At 27.2% G+C, this 18354-nt stretch overlaps 6 protein-coding genes across 17 annotated transcripts in view; 3 read left to right on the plus strand and 3 right to left on the minus strand.

Moving 5' to 3' along the window:
* LOC107994387 (transmembrane protein 8B) overlaps positions 1 to 4554 on the plus strand; it is a 5472-nt gene extending 918 nt beyond the window's left edge. For 3 of the 4 annotated variants that reach the window (XM_017051264.3, XM_017051265.3, XM_017051266.3), the window contains exons 2-6: positions 913 to 1154; positions 1242 to 1519; positions 1615 to 2247; positions 2311 to 3163; positions 3243 to 4554. In XM_017051264.3, the coding sequence (XP_016906753.2) occupies positions 976 to 1154; positions 1242 to 1519; positions 1615 to 2247; positions 2311 to 3163; positions 3243 to 3405 (2106 nt within the window). In that variant the 5' untranslated portion in view covers positions 913 to 975 and the 3' untranslated portion in view covers positions 3406 to 4554. Of the gene's footprint in view, positions 1 to 292; positions 747 to 912; positions 1155 to 1241; positions 1520 to 1614; positions 2248 to 2310; positions 3164 to 3242 lie in introns of those variants that run through there. The other variant, XM_062074877.1, reaches the window with a different exon arrangement.
* LOC107994391 (uncharacterized) lies at positions 4041 to 6209 on the minus strand. The gene is made up of 5 exons (XM_017051272.3): positions 5981 to 6209; positions 5807 to 5892; positions 5417 to 5603; positions 5207 to 5348; positions 4041 to 5098 (listed from the first exon to the last, which is right to left on the minus strand). Exons 1-5 carry the CDS (start codon positions 6158 to 6160, stop codon positions 4695 to 4697), a joined length of 999 nt encoding a protein of 332 aa, XP_016906761.3. The 5' UTR covers positions 6161 to 6209; the 3' UTR covers positions 4041 to 4694.
* On the plus strand, positions 6204 to 8636 carry LOC107994392 (uncharacterized). 2 transcript variants are annotated; one of them, XM_062074913.1, is made up of 6 exons: positions 6204 to 7135; positions 7219 to 7399; positions 7486 to 7669; positions 7749 to 7920; positions 8006 to 8166; positions 8238 to 8636. In XM_062074913.1, exons 2-5 carry the CDS (start codon positions 7226 to 7228, stop codon positions 8160 to 8162), a joined length of 687 nt encoding a protein of 228 aa, XP_061930897.1. In that variant the 5' UTR covers positions 6204 to 7135; positions 7219 to 7225; the 3' UTR covers positions 8163 to 8166; positions 8238 to 8636. The 2 variants fall into 2 exon arrangements, with proteins under 2 accessions (XP_061930897.1, XP_016906762.1); XM_017051273.3 differs by lacking the exon at positions 8238 to 8636 and having other exon boundaries at positions 6204 to 6863; positions 6993 to 7135; positions 8006 to 8228.
* On the minus strand, positions 7957 to 18191 carry LOC107994390 (L-asparaginase). 8 transcript variants are annotated; one of them, XM_062074881.1, is made up of 9 exons: positions 16708 to 16844; positions 11510 to 11788; positions 11304 to 11415; positions 11108 to 11222; positions 10453 to 10789; positions 9741 to 10055; positions 9322 to 9626; positions 9067 to 9240; positions 7957 to 8989 (listed from the first exon to the last, which is right to left on the minus strand). In XM_062074881.1, exons 2-9 carry the CDS (start codon positions 11673 to 11675, stop codon positions 8663 to 8665), a joined length of 1851 nt encoding a protein of 616 aa, XP_061930865.1. In that variant the 5' UTR covers positions 11676 to 11788; positions 16708 to 16844; the 3' UTR covers positions 7957 to 8662. The 8 variants fall into 8 exon arrangements, with proteins under 8 accessions (XP_061930865.1, XP_061930864.1, XP_016906757.1 ...); XM_062074880.1 differs by lacking the exon at positions 16708 to 16844 and adding an exon at positions 15906 to 16046; XM_017051268.3 differs by lacking the exon at positions 16708 to 16844 and adding an exon at positions 14653 to 14892.
* LOC107994394 (ADP/ATP translocase 1-like) lies at positions 12169 to 14180 on the minus strand. Its single transcript, XM_062074909.1, has 5 exons — positions 13797 to 14180; positions 13456 to 13712; positions 12863 to 13094; positions 12634 to 12784; positions 12169 to 12574 (listed from the first exon to the last, which is right to left on the minus strand). The coding sequence occupies exons 1-5, from the start codon at positions 14178 to 14180 to the stop codon at positions 12570 to 12572; spliced, it is 1029 nt and encodes a 342-aa protein (XP_061930893.1). The 3' UTR covers positions 12169 to 12569.
* Positions 14130 to 15380, plus strand: LOC107994396 (uncharacterized). The gene is made up of 2 exons (XM_017051279.3): positions 14130 to 14711; positions 14892 to 15380. The coding sequence occupies exons 1-2, from the start codon at positions 14514 to 14516 to the stop codon at positions 15213 to 15215; spliced, it is 522 nt and encodes a 173-aa protein (XP_016906768.1). The 5' UTR covers positions 14130 to 14513; the 3' UTR covers positions 15216 to 15380.
* Positions 18192 to 18354: the final 163 nt, after the last annotated feature.

The raw sequence follows: 18354 nt of genomic DNA on the forward strand, positions 1-18354 counted from the left end.
ATTGAATTAAATTGAAATATAATTATATTATATATTATGTATTAAATTATATGTGCAAAATAGGAATTAATTAACATATCTGCTGATTATTGTATCAAATAAATTATAAAAACGAGTTCACAAACAAAACAATTAATTATTAAATTTCAATTGATTAGTATTATAGAAAATCAATTTTTCATGTATAATTTAATGCATAATACTTGGATAATTTATTTCAAGTTGTATCAAACTCGAAGAATTGTTTTTCTCTTGTTTTTCAATTTTTATTTGTAATCAATTAGTTCGTAAGCCATCAGATAACTTTTATATTTTTTCCTTGTTATTACACTCTTATTTTTTATTTGACATCATTTTTTTTTAATTAATTAATTATTAAATAAAACTTGCTTTTGATTAATTTTAAATTTAATTTAATTTAAATCCTTAAATTATCATTATTTTATTTTTTAATTTTTATTGAACTTGAATTGAAGTATCTATACAGTTTACAATAACAAGTAGCAATTCTGTTTCATATCATGGAAGTACAAAGAAACTAAACTATTATATCTTGCAAATACAGGAAACGCGGGAATTGGTAATGAAATTTGACCTACTTACTTGATCGTATATATCGCGCAAATCTTCGTTAATATTTAAAATGAAAAAATTTACTGCGAAGGTGTAACTCCTATTATATCATTTCCTTCTTGAGAATTATCATAAATTGGAATATTTCCTCATTTATGTTGCAAAATTACATGGTAATCTTAAATAATATCATACAATTTAAAATGATTATATCATGATTTGAATTTTTTAAACTTCGAATGATCTCACAATGAAAAAAGCAAAAAATTTTTTTGTTTATTAAAGAAAAGAAAAAAAAAGATTACAGATATATTTTATAAATATATTTTATCTGTGTAGATTGTTAAAACACATCTCTGATTAGAAGTAGTTTGTTATGTGGCGAATAGTAGGATCTATAATATGCGAGACGTACTAGTCATTTCATTGGCATGGATTTTCGTGATAGAACAAGGTCTGTGCGGCAAACTCGAGCGAGTTGCTCATCGACCCAACAATGTTCTCGACGATTATTATGCCTATCGTCACATCTCTATTATCCACTTCAATGTTCCGGATTGCACGGTCGCTGCAAAATTCAAGTAAACTTTGATTAAAATTGAATAAAAAAATTCAATTTCTTTATTTTTATTGTAAAAAATAAATAAATATGATTCATGTATCTTTAGGTTCACTGTAAAAGAAGAAAAAATTGGTGGAATAGGTGGATGTTCAGCTCGAAATGTCTCTATATTTTTGAAATCTGGCAGTTTACCATTCGTACGACCTGATGGATCGAAGATAGCAGCAAAACTTATGAAAGAGAGACGTCGATATTATTCTTTAGATATGGAAAGTAATGGATATAATGATTCGATAAGAATCGATGCACCTTCACCAGGCGATTGGTATGCCATTGCGTTTCGATCTTGGAGCGATCCTGATAATGGAAAGATTACGCAACAAGGTTAATTACCAAATTAATGAATAAATTACAAACAAAGAAGAATTGATGTTAATAACGTAATAATATGTAATGTATATATTATTACATATTTGCAGGACTTGGAGCATCGTGTGATACTATATTAGATGCAGAATTACTATTAGAATCTGCTTCTATAGTTTCGTCAATGGATCCAAAATGGAAATATGAAGTGCATATGAATGAAAGCATGGATTCAGCTGTAATACAATTATTAATTCCCGATGAATTTATGGAGTCTAATTTATTATTTACATCAAGTTGCGGTGAAGAATGCACGATCGCGGTTTACGTGACCGCGGAAGATTATTTAACAGGAATGATATTGAATACTACAAATGGCACTGTATTTTTCAAGCCCTATTCAGATGCGTTTCATTATGTAACTCTTCGTTTGCTCTCTGGAAACTCCTCGAATGTATCCTTGCAGTTATTCGATAATTCATCCAATTATGACTTGGATCAAGTGAAGTTAGTGGATTTAATGAGGAAATCCTTACCTGATTTTTTTCTCTTTGATTATGAACATCTGCAAGGAAACAGTATAAAACCATCAGCTTTTAATTTAACTTCAAATACTTTATCCGTCCTTAGCTTCGAAATCGGTAGAGTATATGATGTTGGTGGTACATTAACTATAGGATTAAAAATAGTTGACATGAAAGATAAAGGAAAAAAAAATATCATTGTGATCGCTTGCATTTCATTAGGTGAGCAATTGAAAATTGAATGAAAACAAAATTCTATTATTCAAGCAATTCCTGTTCTATTAGGTTATTATTCGAATATCACTGCCGGTGGAAGTTGTACACGTATGGAAAATACAACGATCGCGGACATTTATGTGAATTCCACAGGGCCAGCTACTCTTCACATTCCATTTCCAGAACCAGGAATCTGGCATATAAGTTTGAAAGCATTTTGTGTGGAGGAAAATTGCCATTGTATCGGAACTTGTCTGAATAATACTATATGTGAAGACTGTGATTGCATGAATCCCTGTGATGCCAGAGTAGAGAGTCGTATTTCTTCATTACCTTGCATCGAAGGTCGCTGCAATTCTCGCGGGAAATGTATGCATTATATGAGTGGCGGTTTCGTATTTGCCGCATGTCACTGTTCAGGTGCTTACCGAGGTTTTGATTGTGCGGATGATACTTATGTACTCAGCAACAGCGACATAATAGTTCGAGTATTAATGTTAACATGCAGCAATCTGGCTTTCATTGCTTCTGTTTATGTGGCAGTACGTCGACAATACTTCACAGAAGCTATAGTTTACGCTGCTGTGTTGTTCTTTTCAACATTTTATCATGCTTGTGAAGCTGGAGAGGACGTATACAGCGTATGCATTATGAGACTGAGTGTGTTGCAATTCTGCGACTTCTTCAACGCTCTTTTGTCTATTTGGGTAACATTAGTAGCAATGGCTTCGTTCGGACCGAAACTTACTGCTTTTTGTCAAATAACTGGAGCTGTTATTCTCGCTATGAGTGCTGAAATGGATCGTACAGCCCTCTGGGTATTTCTCCTGCCAGCTATAACGGGTTCTGCACTGATTGGTTTTTCTTGGGGTATAAGATGCAAGAGAAGAGGTACGATTCGTTATCCATCACGTCCTTATAGGTAAGCTATTTTTCTTTAGAAATTCATATTATTTGCATTATATTGCATTATATAAAGTGAAATTTATTTATATTTACAGGAACATTTATTTTCCGGCTGGTCTTCTATTAGTTTCCGTCGGCCTCATTTGTTACGCATTTCTGCAGACAAGGAGTAATTATTATATTGTGCACAGTTTGTGGCACGTGTGTGTCGCTATAGGAGCTATACTCCTTCTACCAAAGCGAAAGTACATGAAATAATTATTTTTCTGTAAAATGAAAGTTATTGAAAAGTTATATATTGTATTATATTGAAAAAAAAAACTTCGTTGCCAATTTAATGAAAAAGAAAAAGGTACAAAAATATTTGTAGCAATTAACGGTGCTCATATACGGTGGTACATCGAACAATATTACAATTACCAAAGATTTTATTCTTATAAAAGTTAAATAATGTTTATAAAATAGTTAATTGTTCATCTAAATGCATATTATTAAGTAATATGAATTTCATTACAGCATTAATTGTTTTAATATTGTCTATCATTTGTATAATTATCTTAAGATAGAATCGCTCAAATGGCATCATGGCTTGATTGCTTGTTTATTAAGTTTATTAATATCAGTTATTAAATTATATTGCTTAATAATACGTTCAACAAAAGTTTTCGCTAAGGACCAAAGAATTTCTAGGATAAGCATAGATAATTACATATATAAAATATAATAAAGAATGTCCAATATTTTTTTGTAAAAATAAGATTAGAATTTACTAATCTGAATGTATTACAATACTCTATAATCTATCATTGATTATGAATTCCTCAAGAAGTATTTTGAAGTTTAAATTCTAACATGTTTATTTAATATTTGATATTTATTTTTATCAATGTTAATCTTGTAAAATTTTGTTTTATTTTTCTTAGGAATCAAAACCTCGCACGCAATTCATACATTAATAGAAGTGATTATATATTTATATACATTGTAAAAAAAATTATTATATCTATATTGAATGATCAAAACAATATATAACGAACATTGTGTTCATATTAAAAGATAAATCGTTATACCATTTAACTCTATACGATCTTATTTGCCTTACTTAAAGATTGTATAAAGAACACGAGTCTCTATTAGGAAAGTTGTCACGTTATACGCGAAAGTGCACGAACCAACGGTTCCATCACTTTACGTGAAAACAATTTCATTTTTCTTAATTCATATATATACAAAATCAAATAAATGTGAAAGGAAATCACTATGCTGTTTGTCTTGAATCTATTAAAAATTATCTGCAATTACTATTTTACTTATAATTAGAATATACTTATAATTAAGAAATTTCCCGATGGGAAATTGATTCTATTTGTGATATAGATTATTTAATAAAATGGAACTATATAAAAACATTTTTATATAATATCTTCTATAACATAATATTGATTTTCATTATCATTCCGTTTGTTTAAAAATACGCTTCTGAGAATTCATTATATTTTAATCGAATCAGAATATTCACATTCTTTGATCTCTGATATTATTATATATTATAAAGTCCCAGTTCCTGTAGGCGTGGAATTTCCTGTGTTAATTGCGGCGATTGCAGTAATTACGTTTGATAAAAGAGATAACATAGTTTCCATGGAGAATCCGCAATGAGGATAAATCCGTGAACAGTTTCGACCAGCTCTTCCTGCTTCCACTGCCTCTTGTATCGCGGTTCCTTCCATAGTTGTACGGAAAATTTGATTCGTCGTAATCGTATCAATCACACGGTCGAAGGACGAAATTTTTTCATCATTATTTAATTTATTGGCCTCTTTAACAGATGAAGAAGCTTGTTGCGAATAAGTACACACAATTCGTTGCATGCAGGATGTTGTATCGATACCATGGTGGGCCAGGACATCATCCATTTTTGTCATTATTTGAGTAAAGCCGCTTTCTTCACCTAAAATAAATATATTTTGTTAGAAAATTAAATGATAAAAATTTTGATTCTATATCTTTCAGACAGAATTAATCACTAATTATTAAAATGAAATTTAAACTAACTTACTTCTTGCATAATGACCATAAGTACCAGAAAGAACGTAGAGCAGTTTAGGAATAATGAGGATAGAACCTATTCCTATAATAGCGCCCAAAAACAATCCTCCTAAATCTATTTTTGCCGGAGCATATGTTGATATTCCATAACCCTGCACCAATTTCTACATTATTTAATTATTGAGATATGTTTAAAGAAACGAGAAGAAAGATGACTTACACTTCCTGTGCTACCAAGATTTGTGAAACTGAATCTAGGTTCTTGACTGCGATCCGTGATATCGTTACTGTCCATGTCATTCCGTTTTGCTGAAGTCTCATTGCGAAGCTCTGCTTGAGAAGGCATAGCAAGTTGATCCTGGGACTTTGCATTTTTATCCATATAAATCATGGAACTCGGTATAAATCTGTTACAATTTACAATTTATTTTGTTTAAAATAGACTTTTACTTATAATTATAATGAACTTATTACTTAAAATTTAGAGAGATAAATAGAATAGAGTGCTCATTATTTAGAAAAAAAAATTAGAAATAAAAAAAATCAATTGTATCTTATAAATAAAAATATATTTTTACAATCACTAATCAGATCTAAAAAGGAATCTTACCCTCCATCATCAAATTTCGGACTGCTTCTAACAATCGCCATTGAAGAAAATAAGAATAAGATGAGATTTTGAAGATTAAATAGCATCTATGAAAATAAAATTTGAGAAAAAAGAAACGTTATACATTAAGAACATTATTTTTTGATGATTCTATCTCCTTTGAAAGAAACATACCTTGGAAGAAATTAGAATTATCAAAGGAGAATAATTCTTGAGGGCGTGTCGTATTGTTTCGTTTTGAAGAAACTGAAGGATATTAACATTGTTCGTAGCATATATAGCCATGCACCTACTCCGAATCGTCACGACATGACAAACCATGGACATAATTGGAACCGGTGGTTTCGCTTTCATTGTTAGATTTCCATAGGACACTCTTACGGTCCGTGACTTGCTCGTCTCTTCTGAAGAAGCAGCAGGACGTTAAACTGTCGCTGTGAATCACTTGCGACAGACGTTATTGTCTGAGCCCGAAATAATTTATCTTTCGCAAGATCGATAAGGATCTTTTAACGCATTTTTGTTTATTTTTTTTGTAAATCCATAATTTTTACATTTCTTGAAAAACAATATAAATCGCACGATATTATTGAGAAAAAAAAGACAAGATATTATACAATATGTTATCGTTCTAATTTTTATGATATTTGCAATATATATGATTTTAAATTTCAATAATTGAAATAAAAGAAAGAATATCTTTTGATATTTTATTTATTAAAAATCGCAGAAACTTCGTGAAATTGGAATATCATGTGTCAGTCTCGCAGCTATGCATTCGTCGTCTATTTGATTTTAAGACATAGAATTCGTTCTGCAGGTTGCTCTGGAAAATTCACGAAAGTCATATGCATACACTAACGAACCTCACATATGAATGCACACATTAAAAAATATTTCCAGTGTTTCTCAATCATATATGATACAAACTTTCGCTTTAATTTTAATCAAATAGCAATCAAGGAATGAAAATATTTCTATATATATATATAATGAAAATTTTTATTGAATTTTCATTGAAATGTTCATGAAATAACTTTTGTGAAAATAATGAATCGTAAGTGCAAATGTAATTACACGTATGCGCGAATTTGCGGAATTAGGCGTGACGATGATCAGTATAACAACTATGATATATATGTGATAGTAATTTCGTGACAATAATTTAACTAGAAGTTTCTTTTAGGTTCGTTAATTCTGCTTGTGAAAATAGAATTTCCTATTTGACAAGAGTGGGCTGACTCTTGTACAAAAACTGCCAGCAAGGATCAAGCAATCGTCATATGTTTTCTTGAGTGCGCTTCAATTAGTTGATTTACTAACTCTACGGTAAATATAACAAAAAATTTTTACTTCTAATAATTTATTTATAGCTGAATCCTTTTTAAAACAGTTTATCAAATTGTTTTTAGGATAATCATGAAAAATTCGTTTAATGTTATTACGTTGTTATTATGTTTTTTTCATTTTTCTATCTCGAAAGAGAACATTAATGGAAAAGTAAAAAGTTCAAGGACTCACAGTAATAGTAAATTTGGAAAATATCCAAGTGGTGGATTGATCTCTTTCGATTCGGATCAAGAAAAACTCAGTGTAAGATTTAATAAACAATTGTTAATAATTTTAATAATTTTATTCAGATAAATAAAATTTATTATTTTTTTTTATAATTGCTAAAGATTGATTGGACAGTAACTATTCCCTTTATTTCGATACCTTTTGAACATAAAATAAGGGAGAACGATGAAATTCCACCATTGCTCAATGTTAACGCGAAATCTGTTGGAATCGTTGGATTAATAACCACTTTGTTTAGCGTAGTTTCTCCATTATTCTCAAAACCGCATCCAGAATTCAATTACCGTGAGTAAATGATATCGATTATATTTATATTTAAATTTATTTTCTTTATTTATATTCATTTTATTTTTCTGCTCAAAAGGATCAATGGATAATGGCCAATGGTTAGAAATGGGAAACACTATCAACGAAATGATTTTTGGCAACAATTACGTGGCTCCATGTATGCAACGCATTGTTTGTTCGATCGTTTCAGTAGCTACGCATTCAGAAAATCCAACGAGTGCGGACAAAATAATTGATGGATTATCAAGGTATTATTAAAATTGGAAAGAAAAAAAACTAAAAAATTTAATATTATGAAATATTATATAATATTTAATGAATGAATTCGTACAGTCATAATTGGTTCAAAGACATCACAAATGGTACAATCATTCAAGATGCTGTGATTACCGGACGGAAAGGAAATCATGATTGTGCTTATGCTTATAAGGAGTGTTTAATAACACCAAAGTTTCTAAAAACTATCATGAACGAATTTGGAATAGTATAACGATGTAAGGTATATTTTATTATCGTACAAATATAAAAAAAAATATTTTTGTATATAATTTAAAAACATTTTCAGAGATTTTTTACTCCTCTAGCTTATAATATAAGGAAATATGTTATTATTTTAACTCACTCACTATGAAATATCTTCGCGTGCACTGCTGCGTGATACAGCCATAATCACCATTATTTTGAAACTTTCACTTTTTGTTAAATTATCGTATGCTTAACGATGCTTCTGTGACAAATTAACGTATTTTCGTGGTATGTTGTTTTTTGCAATTATTATAGTATAAAAAAATATTGCTGCGCGTCATAGAATTGTCATCGTATTATTTGAATTAGAACGCGAATACAAAAATAGATATTCATTTTATACTATTTATGTATTATAGCGAACTACGAGTTACCGATTATTATACTTTCATTTCGAGATATTTTACTATAGTTAGTAACTATAGTTACTAATTATAGCTAATTCGATGAATTCAATTCGTTAGATCATTTAGGAGGAGATAACAATATCGCTGCTTCTGTGGAACCAACTGCTATGGCGAGATCATACGGCGATTGATTCATTTTATCAAAACATATCATATCTACGTTGTATTCCATTAAGAATTTGATAACTTGTGTTCTATTATGGAGCGCCGCGAAGTGCAATGGGGTTCTTCCAGAAAAATCTTTTTGCGAGAGTATAGCGTTTGCCAATTGATACGATTTTAAACGTTTCACGTTTCCAGTGGTTGCAGCAATACACATTTTTTCTCCTATTATGCATGCGTTTCCATGTAAATGTGCACCGCACTGTATTAGAATTTTAATAATCTAGAAAATTAAAATGAAAAATCCGTGAAATTCTTTTCTTGAACTTGAAAAAATATAACGTTGAAATGATATTGTACCTCATGATGATCAAATTCTATCGCATCAGTGAGAGGTGTACGATTAAATCGATCTTTGATATGAACGTTTGCACCCATTCGTAAAAGGCAGCGAACAATATTTAAATCACCTTCGCAACAAGCAATATGTAAAGCTGTGCGACCGTCTGCGTTTTGTTGCGAAATATCTGCACCCTAAGAAATAATATTATATGTATATATTGATTTGAAAAAAAAATCAAATTAAAAAAAAATATGTCAATTATATATATTTACATATGTTTTCAAGGCTTCGAGTTTTATTATATCGCGACTTCGCACGGCGGCATTTAACATCGCAGGAAAAAGAATTGATCCCAATTCTTGATATTCTGTCGTCGAAGAGATTTTTAAAGATCTTGCAACTGCCTCCACCAGATCTAAATCTTCGAGATGTGGAGGTCGTCCTGCAGTTAATTCTCCGCGTAAATTCGTTTGCATCATTTCGAGTTTCGTTTGCATATCCCATTCTTCCTTTGATAGTACGTAAGCGAGTTTAGTTAATGCAGCTTCAGGTGTCATATCGAAACCTGATATTATACCTAAAAGTTTTTTTACAGTTTTTTTCAAATATGAAATAATTTCCTTTTTATTTGTTTCTCAATTTTGAACTATACATTTTTTTTTATATATATAATTTCAATCGTATACTGTACCAGCATCATAAAGAAATTTGGAAGGCTCATACAAATTTGAAACATGACCCGTTGAACATTGTGTAATATTAACAATGATAACTCCGCGTTTCGTAGCTGCGGATAACTCTTTAATTATATCTTCTCGATTAGAAGGAACATTTCCTGTTCCGTAAGATTGCAACACAACACCTTCAATAGGGGGTTGTAAAAATGTTTTTACCAAATCCGTGGTCATACTTGGAAATATTCGAATCAATCCAACATTTCTATTCAAGGATGTATGTACATAAAACTTTTCTAATGTACATGGTCGAAATATTGTTCGATAATTCACTGTAATGCAGATATTCATTATAATGACATTGATAAAATAAATACATTGATAAAATAAATACATAAACTACATTCGTATATATTACATATATGCTAATGTATTTGCTTTATAATAACAATTTTAGCACTTTAATAATAAAATTTTGTAGCAAAACATGCATGCCGCAATAAATTAACATATACATATAAACATGTTAATATTACTGCATACAATCAGTAGTACATGTACATAAGTACTACTTACTCTCACTTTTTAAACATTTTGATAACTATTTCTTTGCATTTACACTTCTATCTAATGGATGAGAGAATATTTCATGAAAGCAAACGATCCACTCGAAAATAAAACCACAGTCAATTAAGTGAATTGCATCCTGTAATTGGGTCAGCTGCTAACCTTCTATATTGATGTTGGCCTTGGCCAAAAGTGGGAAATTCGGTGAATCGAACGCTTCAAATGAGGTGGCCGATATTTTGCAAGTACGATTTCCTCTCATCAAATTCGTTCCGAAAAATACGCATACTTCCGGTATGTTATGATTTGCGGCTATTATTAGAGACGAGAGAAAGTTGTCCAAACCATCGCTTCTGCTATCAAAAATTGGAACTTGAGAACCAGTTAAAATAACTATTTTACCCAGAGATTCAAGCATAAAAGATAAAGCAGATGCTGTATAACTTAATGTGTCTGTTCCATGTAGAACGATGAATCCATCAAAATACTCGTAAGATTGCTAAAACGATGAAAATTATATTATAAATATACATTTTTTTTAAATTATCAAAAAATTAAGAAATTAATTTAAAAATTAACTTAAAAAACTTTAAAAATTTAATTACAATGTCAAAGATTTTACATTATATATTTTAATTTTGTTTATGGATGTTCACATTTTTTTCATTCATGTACATATATTTCAGAAACGAATTTTCCATTTTAATGTACGTATACATATGTATATTATATGTATATGTACTACAAATACATATATCTTACGATTAGGCTATATTTATATTTTCTGTGTTATATATATATATAATTTATACTTTACCTTAATATCATTAGCAATGTGTATCCAATCGTCCATAGTCATGTTACTAGAATCGCAGAGTGGTGAATATTCTAATACATTATAAATGACACGTCTACTATCTGTTGCAGTCATTCTTAAAAAAAATATATATATATATATATATATGTTATAATTTGAAATATAAGTTGAAATTTATTATTAATTTTACACTTACGGAAGTACCAGCGGTCCCATTGATCCAAATCGTTTTTCTGTGTATTCTCGATCATACATATGTGGATAATTCCGTAATTTCTTCACAAAAGCGTTTGGTTTAGGTACAAGAACTATAAAAAGAAATATGTTATCTTCATATTTATTATTAGATTATTTTAATTTTAATTTTATATAGGAAAGAAAAAATTATAATTATAATATTACCTCCATTTTCATTTCTAATCATACCAATAGTACCGCCAGTATAAAGAACAAGCACATGACTTTCACGAACATTTTCAGTGGTTATACAACTATTACAAATGTTATTTCTCAAGTGATCCATGCCACTTTCCTTATGATTATCAATATGATTTTCCACGTGCAACATATTTAAAATTGAGCGCTCCACGTGTCACAGTACGATGTTATCAGTGCGAGATTTCTATTGAGAATGATTTGTTATATTATTTCTGTCACTGAACGTAAACGTTGAATCAAGGTCTGAAACATACATATATATTTTTCTAATTGATATATAATATAGATATATGACAAAAATCTCTGGAAACAATTAGTTTAAAATACTTGTTTCATAAGATGTTTCATAATACAAGACAGAATGTGAAAGATTATTAAAATATAATGAAGATTAAATATAGAAAATAAATTTTTTCGATATTATTGTTTCTAATATTAATATATTCTAATAATAATAATAATCATATTATTGTTTCTAATTCAAAAATATTTGATACAATAAATAAATATGACATAACTGTATATTCAGAATAAATTTCATCATATTATATCAAAGTTCTAGAAAATGATACGCATGCTTATTGGCCTTAGATAGTGTCTAACAAAATAAAGATATCATTGAATTTACAACATTAAATTGATATTATATTTCATCGTAATTTTTTTTACAAATTTTGTAATTATCATTTATAAAAAATTTTTTATTTTTTAACATTTTTTTCAAACATATGTACTATATGATATCAAATCAATATATAAAAATGTTAAAATAATGTTAAAATAATTTTAAATGAAAATACAATTGATTGTATAAATATATTATATAATCTTATAAAATTTATATAAACATAAATAATGTTATATAATTATTTATTTTTTTTCCACAATTATGTATTTATGTAAAGCTGGTTAAGCTTATTTTAAATATATATATATATATAGAAAGCAACAATTTATAATCTCAAATTTATCTTTCATATTTTTTTATATATCCAACTTTCTTACTCATTTTCAAATCTTGAATTTATCCTAAAAAATATAATTTTTAAAAAATAATCTTAAGAAATTATTAATAATATGCAATGTACCTTTGGAATATGACTCCATTAGCTTATCAAAGCGGAACTTAACAATATCATATGTAACTAATACTGAAGATCCGCAAATAGTTGTCATTAAATTAGCTTGTACACCTTTATAAAAACCAAATAGGCCATCTTTTGCCATAATATTATTCATCTAATAAAATATGAAAGAGTCTTATTCATTAAATAAAATATTTGTTAAATATTCCTTATTTTATAATTTTCTACTGACCACATGTCGCATTGGCGGATATTCAATTGCATTACGTCCGCTCCAAAGCATTTTTTGTCTGGCCAATGTATCAAAAGGATAAGCTATAACTATCGCGGCCCAAGATGATGATTGTGCAAGCAACAAGGATACTAAGAATGGTACAGTTACTGTATGAGAATTTTTATCATCTTGTAAAGAATTATTCAAATATATTCGTTTACCAATTGTATAACCACCAAAGTAAACAGACCTACAAAGTTTAGTCTAAATTTTTAATCTAAATTGTCACATTATGATATTAGAATTTTATTGTTTATTTATTCTTATTTCATTCTATTTTATTTATTTATTTGAAGAATTATTTAATATAGTAGAATCAAAAATTATATCGATCTAATTCTTTTGAAATAATTACAACAATAATTCAAAAAATATTAAATTAAAAGAAATTAACAAAAGAAATTAAATTAAAACAAATTCATTCAATAAACATACTAATATATTTGAATTCACAATTGATAATAAAATTAAGTACTATTGTTAAATATTATTTTAGTTTTACTTAATAACATACTTTTACTTAATATTCTTAAGTATTACTACTATAAAACCTGTACGAGGAGTGCGCGATCGCCATGTAGAACGATCCTTGATAAAAACCTCTATAACCATCGTTCTTATAAACTTTCGTTAAGCAATCTTTTAGATTGGAAAATTCTCTCTTAATAATCTTGTCATCGCCGACATCTACGCTTATTCGTGTATTGCAGAAATTAAGGGGATAGAGTATCATAGTGGAAGTAGCACCGACAGAACCACCGGTCAAAAATGGCAAAATGATGTGATTGTAAGTTCCCGATGGAATTATCTGCATAAGATTATCTAATTTACAGATATAATGTTAAAAAAAAATTAATAAAAAAAAATTTATAAATTAATCTTTTAAACGAACTCTTCGAAAAATTTCGTAATATATGTCATAAAAGGAAAAATGAATCGCTTGAGCTGGAAAATATCGACAAACATTGAGGAGATTTCCGCGCCATAAAGATAAGAATCCTTGTTCCTTAGGTATTCTAATAAATGCATTTAAAACACCACTATATGGAGCTCGTTTCTGAATTCCTATTTGACGGCTACTCGCCTGTGTCTGTAAAATCAATTTAATCCTTTCTAGCGGCGCAGTCATACTTCTAAATATGATTGCCAAAATTCCGGAAATAATGAAAGAAGCTCCGAAATCAATTGCGACATGTAACCGAGTATCTAGTCCATTCAATAGTTTAGCATCAACCTTAGAATCAGATTGTGTTGTATGTTTATCTCGATTCTCCATTGATACTATTTAAAATGATATTTAAAAAGATTTTTCAACTTAAAAGACTTATTAAATCTTATTTGTTTAATATAATATTAACTCATTTTATTTTTCAAAATAAATTCAAATATATATTACAGACAAATATATATTAGATAAATTCAATAAATTCAAATATATATTAGACAAACTTCGTTTAATCAACTTTAGTCTATATCGCAATAATGGTTACACACAAAAATCTTTCTATATATGGACCAATAATAATGTTTAAATGCAATTATAATAAGCGACCAATCATTTTGCACAATAATGTATATTATAAATCGAATTGCGAATTAGCATAAAGTTATGTATTGGACAGAAAAAATCACTGTATTTAACATGATTGGAACTAACATAAGAGATAGACTTGACAGTTACAGACGCCAGAAATATAGAGAACAAATGACAAAATCTATTAAGAATATAATAAAAAAAATTATCTTACCATGGAATGGAAATAAATCAGATGAAAATATTTTGGCAATAACACCAAGTGATATTAAAGTAAGGTTATGTTATTCATGACGTATATAGTTCTTTAAATATTATTACGACAATTGAACATATTTTTATATCTCAATAATACCAAATAATCTACTATACGTTTATTTTACAAAAAATGATTAAAGTAATATTGAAAAATTTATATAATAGATCATATGATTAATTATTAAAAGCTTGCAGGATAATCAAGATATGGAAAGTACCTATTCAGATGATACTGAACACCAATCACAATGTACAATACTAAGAATAGTAACATATCTATTATATTTTCTTCTATGGGCTACCTTATATATAATTGCAATTGAATATGAATTTGGAGCAATATATTTTATTGTGTCTACATTAATATTTATTTGTTTAAATACTCGATCGAGACCAAAAAAACCAGGTGAACTTAGTGCTTATTCTGTATTTAATCCAAACTGTAAAGCTATTGAGGGAACACTTGATGCTTCACAATTCGAAAGAGAAATAAGATATGGTATAGGAAACATACATTAATTTAAAATGATCTAATTTATCACAGGCAAAAATAATACATGTTTTGTACTTACATGTATATAAATGTCTATATAATTTGTAATAATATAAAAATGAAAAAAATAGGAACTTGTAAGCAAAAAAATTAAACTAGATATAGATAAACATCAGTATTAAAAAACTCAATGATCAGTGATAATTATTGAATATTACCACAATCATTTTAAAAAAAATTTCAAATCTAAGCTTTTATATTTTTATATTTTCTCTATTGATCTTGTAAAAGTTGTATAGCATTTTCATAACATTTTATGATCTCATTAATATGCATTAGGATTATATTAAAAGGCTCTTGATTCGATTTAAAGAATTTTATCCAATCAGTTTTAGATTGATATTGTTTATCAGGACATAGAAGAATTCTATCCAAATCCATCAATAAATCATTTAATATTCTTGTATCAAGAATGCTATAAGAAAAAAAAAGGATAGATTCTTTATATTTCTGAAATGTTATAATATATATATATATAAAAATTTTATATAATAATTTGTGAATAAATTACATACTTAATGTTGTCAATTCTATCAATCTTTTCATTTAAAGTTTTAATATTAATTAACAACTTATCCAAGGTTTGTTGTATTTTTTCTAGAAAAAAAAAAATTTATTTAAAATTATAAAATATAAAGTATTGATATATTTCATACCTTTATGTTCTAACAATTCAATACGATTTATAGATTCTAATGCTTTAAAGGCAGTTTCATTGAAATAATTTGGGTTCCATTTTATTATCAAACATTCAGAAAATCTCCAAATAGTTTGAGCAAGTATTTGTGCTATTATTATTTTACGTATTTCTCTTTCATGATGATTTTCATTATATGTAATATTATTATTCTAAAAATATAAAAAAAATGTAAAAATTGTTTCTTTAAATTTTTATATTTAATAATATTATTTACCATAAAAGATAATACTGCATGAGGTATATCTAAAGCCAATCGGGAAGTTGTAATATTATAAGGTATATTGTTTAAAGACAATAATTGATTATTATAAGAAAACCATTTTTTTACAATATTAGCAGATTCTAGAACCATAGATTGTACTATATCTGATCCAGATACAATAAAATGACCTTTACCTGAAATTTATTGAAATATGTAAAAAATTAATAATCTTTAGTTTGTTTATCATAACAAACCTTGCAAAGCTTGATGGTGTACTACAATATAAGCCATAATTTTATGGGGCATAAAATTAGATAATACTTCTGTACAAGAGTTGGAAGATCCCGAAAATAAACAAAAAATAAGAGATCTACGAGGTTTCCATTTATATTCTTTTTGAATTTGATTAAAAATTTTTGCCAATTCCAAAGCAACACCGACGCCTTCGCAACTGACTGATAAAATTATATACCTATCTAAACATTTAATAGTGAGTAATATATACAATTTATACATTTTTATTTATATAAAATTAATATAAAAAAAATTAACTTACCTGATTCTCTAGATCCTCTAATAGTAGCCATAATATATGATTGATGTTTAACAACTTTTTCAATAAGCGATAAATTCGATAAAATATCATTTACTTGACTTATATCATCTTCTTTTAAATTGAAAGATTCGCATTTTCTATTTTATAAATATTTAAAAATAATAGACAATGAGATTTAAGTATTTAAAAAAAAAAATAAATATACCTTTCGAAATCAGCATCAAGAGGCGTTCTTTCTAATTGTTCGAGTACTAAACGTTGAAGATATTCAGTATTCTCTAAACCATTTCCCGCTAATTCAAGACGTTTTTTTTCTGCACGAAATTCTATAGCTCTTTGTGTGGCAAAACGGCCAAGTAAAAATCCACACAATAAAGAAAGAAAACCGACAGAAAATATTAACGAAAAACATATACGTTTTGTCACAAATTCGCTAGATTCACTAAGTCCACGAGCCATTTGAAAGCTAAGAACTCGTTGCATATTGACAATCTTGAACACACTTTTAAATAATTCAACAACTATTAGTTATCATACTTTGTAACAGTTTTTTCCCACAATATTAAATGATAATTTATTTATCGAAAAAAATATTAAAAAACATAAATTATCATTTTTTGTTAAATGATGAAAAAGACAAAATATATCATTAAAAAGACAAAATTTATATTATTTAAATTAATTTAAATATTATCAAATAAAAAAATTAATGTTTTACAAAAAATAATATTTGGAAATAATTTCTTTATATTAGAAATTATAAAAATAATAATAAATTTAAATATAATTTAAAATTCATTTCAAAATAAAGATATGCAAAAGATTAATTCAATAAATTCAATATTGACACTATGCAAATATTATGACTGATTTGTTGTCTCCAGTAAACCACTTTAACACTATGTGAAATAAGACTGATATATTTGTCAGTTCGTCTAGTCTAGGTTTTCCACCCCTCTACTAACATTTCGATTATTATATTTTTAATAGACATATTCAAATAAAAATTGAAAATAAAATTTGTAAATTAATGACGATAAAATGTTACATACATATATTTATATTTATTTATTAAATTTTTATATTTATTTATTTAATATATATTATATTATAATATATCAAAATACATTTATTTATTTAATATATATAGAATAAAAAAAATATGTATAGAATAAAAAAAATCAATTTTTGCAAATGTGCTTATAAATATTTTACAAATATTAATAAATATTTAATTATTAATTTTTGTATTAACTTTATAATATTTAATTAAAATATTTACACGCATTTAATATTAGTAATTAAATAAAAAATTTCTAAATTTCTCATGTAAATATATTTGAGTATTTTTTATACATTTAAATATTTTTTCTTTTTATTAAAATATTAAAATAAAATGATTTGCATTTTAAATGATATTTATCATAACACTATGATCACAATGTTTGCGTCCAGCAACTTATTTCGAGCAATAATATGATAACGGTATTTCATTTATAAATAGTTTTCGATATATGTGTGCAAGGTATATAAGTGTTGTTTAACTATAGATGTGCTATTTTAAATTCAAACTATATAAAAACATTTATTGAATTAATATATTCTTTTATTCATTAAAAAAATTTTTTTATTTTTAAAAAAATAAAA

Source organism: Apis cerana, linkage group LG5 (assembly GCF_029169275.1).
Source record: "Apis cerana isolate GH-2021 linkage group LG5, AcerK_1.0, whole genome shotgun sequence".
Classification (NCBI taxonomy): Eukaryota; Metazoa; Arthropoda; class Insecta; order Hymenoptera; family Apidae; genus Apis; species Apis cerana.

What these genes read in the sequence shown, in the direction of transcription:
- LOC107994391 (XM_017051272.3), bottom strand. Translation starts at nt 6,160, where the DNA reads ATGAAAGCGAAACCACCGGTTCCAATTATGTCCATGGTTTGTCATGTC. An exon ending in TAATTCTAATTTCTTCCAAG is followed by an intron (nt 5,893 to 5,980) that starts GTATGTTTCTTT and finishes TTATTTTCATAG; the next exon opens with ATGCTATTTAATCTTCAAAA. An exon ending in CCGAAATTTGATGATGGAGG is followed by an intron (nt 5,604 to 5,806) that starts GTAAGATTCCTT and finishes AAATTGTAACAG; the next exon opens with ATTTATACCGAGTTCCATGA.
- LOC107994392 (XM_062074913.1), top strand. Translation starts at nt 7,226, where the DNA reads ATGAAAAATTCGTTTAATGTTATTACGTTGTTATTATGTTTTTTTCAT. An exon ending in CGGATCAAGAAAAACTCAGT is followed by an intron (nt 7,400 to 7,485) that starts GTAAGATTTAAT and finishes TAATTGCTAAAG; the next exon opens with ATTGATTGGACAGTAACTAT. An exon ending in GCATCCAGAATTCAATTACC is followed by an intron (nt 7,670 to 7,748) that starts GTGAGTAAATGA and finishes TCTGCTCAAAAG; the next exon opens with GATCAATGGATAATGGCCAA.
- LOC107994390 (XM_062074881.1), bottom strand. Translation starts at nt 11,675, where the DNA reads ATGTTGCACGTGGAAAATCATATTGATAATCATAAGGAAAGTGGCATG. An exon ending in GATTAGAAATGAAAATGGAG is followed by an intron (nt 11,416 to 11,509) that starts GTAATATTATAA and finishes TTCTTTTTATAG; the next exon opens with TTCTTGTACCTAAACCAAAC. An exon ending in ATGGGACCGCTGGTACTTCC is followed by an intron (nt 11,223 to 11,303) that starts GTAAGTGTAAAA and finishes ATTTTTTTTAAG; the next exon opens with AATGACTGCAACAGATAGTA.
- LOC107994394 (XM_062074909.1), bottom strand. Translation starts at nt 14,180, where the DNA reads ATGGAGAATCGAGATAAACATACAACACAATCTGATTCTAAGGTTGAT. An exon ending in ATTACGAAATTTTTCGAAGA is followed by an intron (nt 13,713 to 13,796) that starts GTTCGTTTAAAA and finishes AATCTTATGCAG; the next exon opens with ATAATTCCATCGGGAACTTA. An exon ending in ATCCGCCAATGCGACATGTG is followed by an intron (nt 12,785 to 12,862) that starts GTCAGTAGAAAA and finishes ATATTTTATTAG; the next exon opens with ATGAATAATATTATGGCAAA.
- LOC107994396 (XM_017051279.3), top strand. Translation starts at nt 14,514, where the DNA reads ATGTATTGGACAGAAAAAATCACTGTATTTAACATGATTGGAACTAAC. An exon ending in TAACACCAAGTGATATTAAA is followed by an intron (nt 14,712 to 14,891) that starts GTAAGGTTATGT and finishes AAAAGCTTGCAG; the next exon opens with GATAATCAAGATATGGAAAG.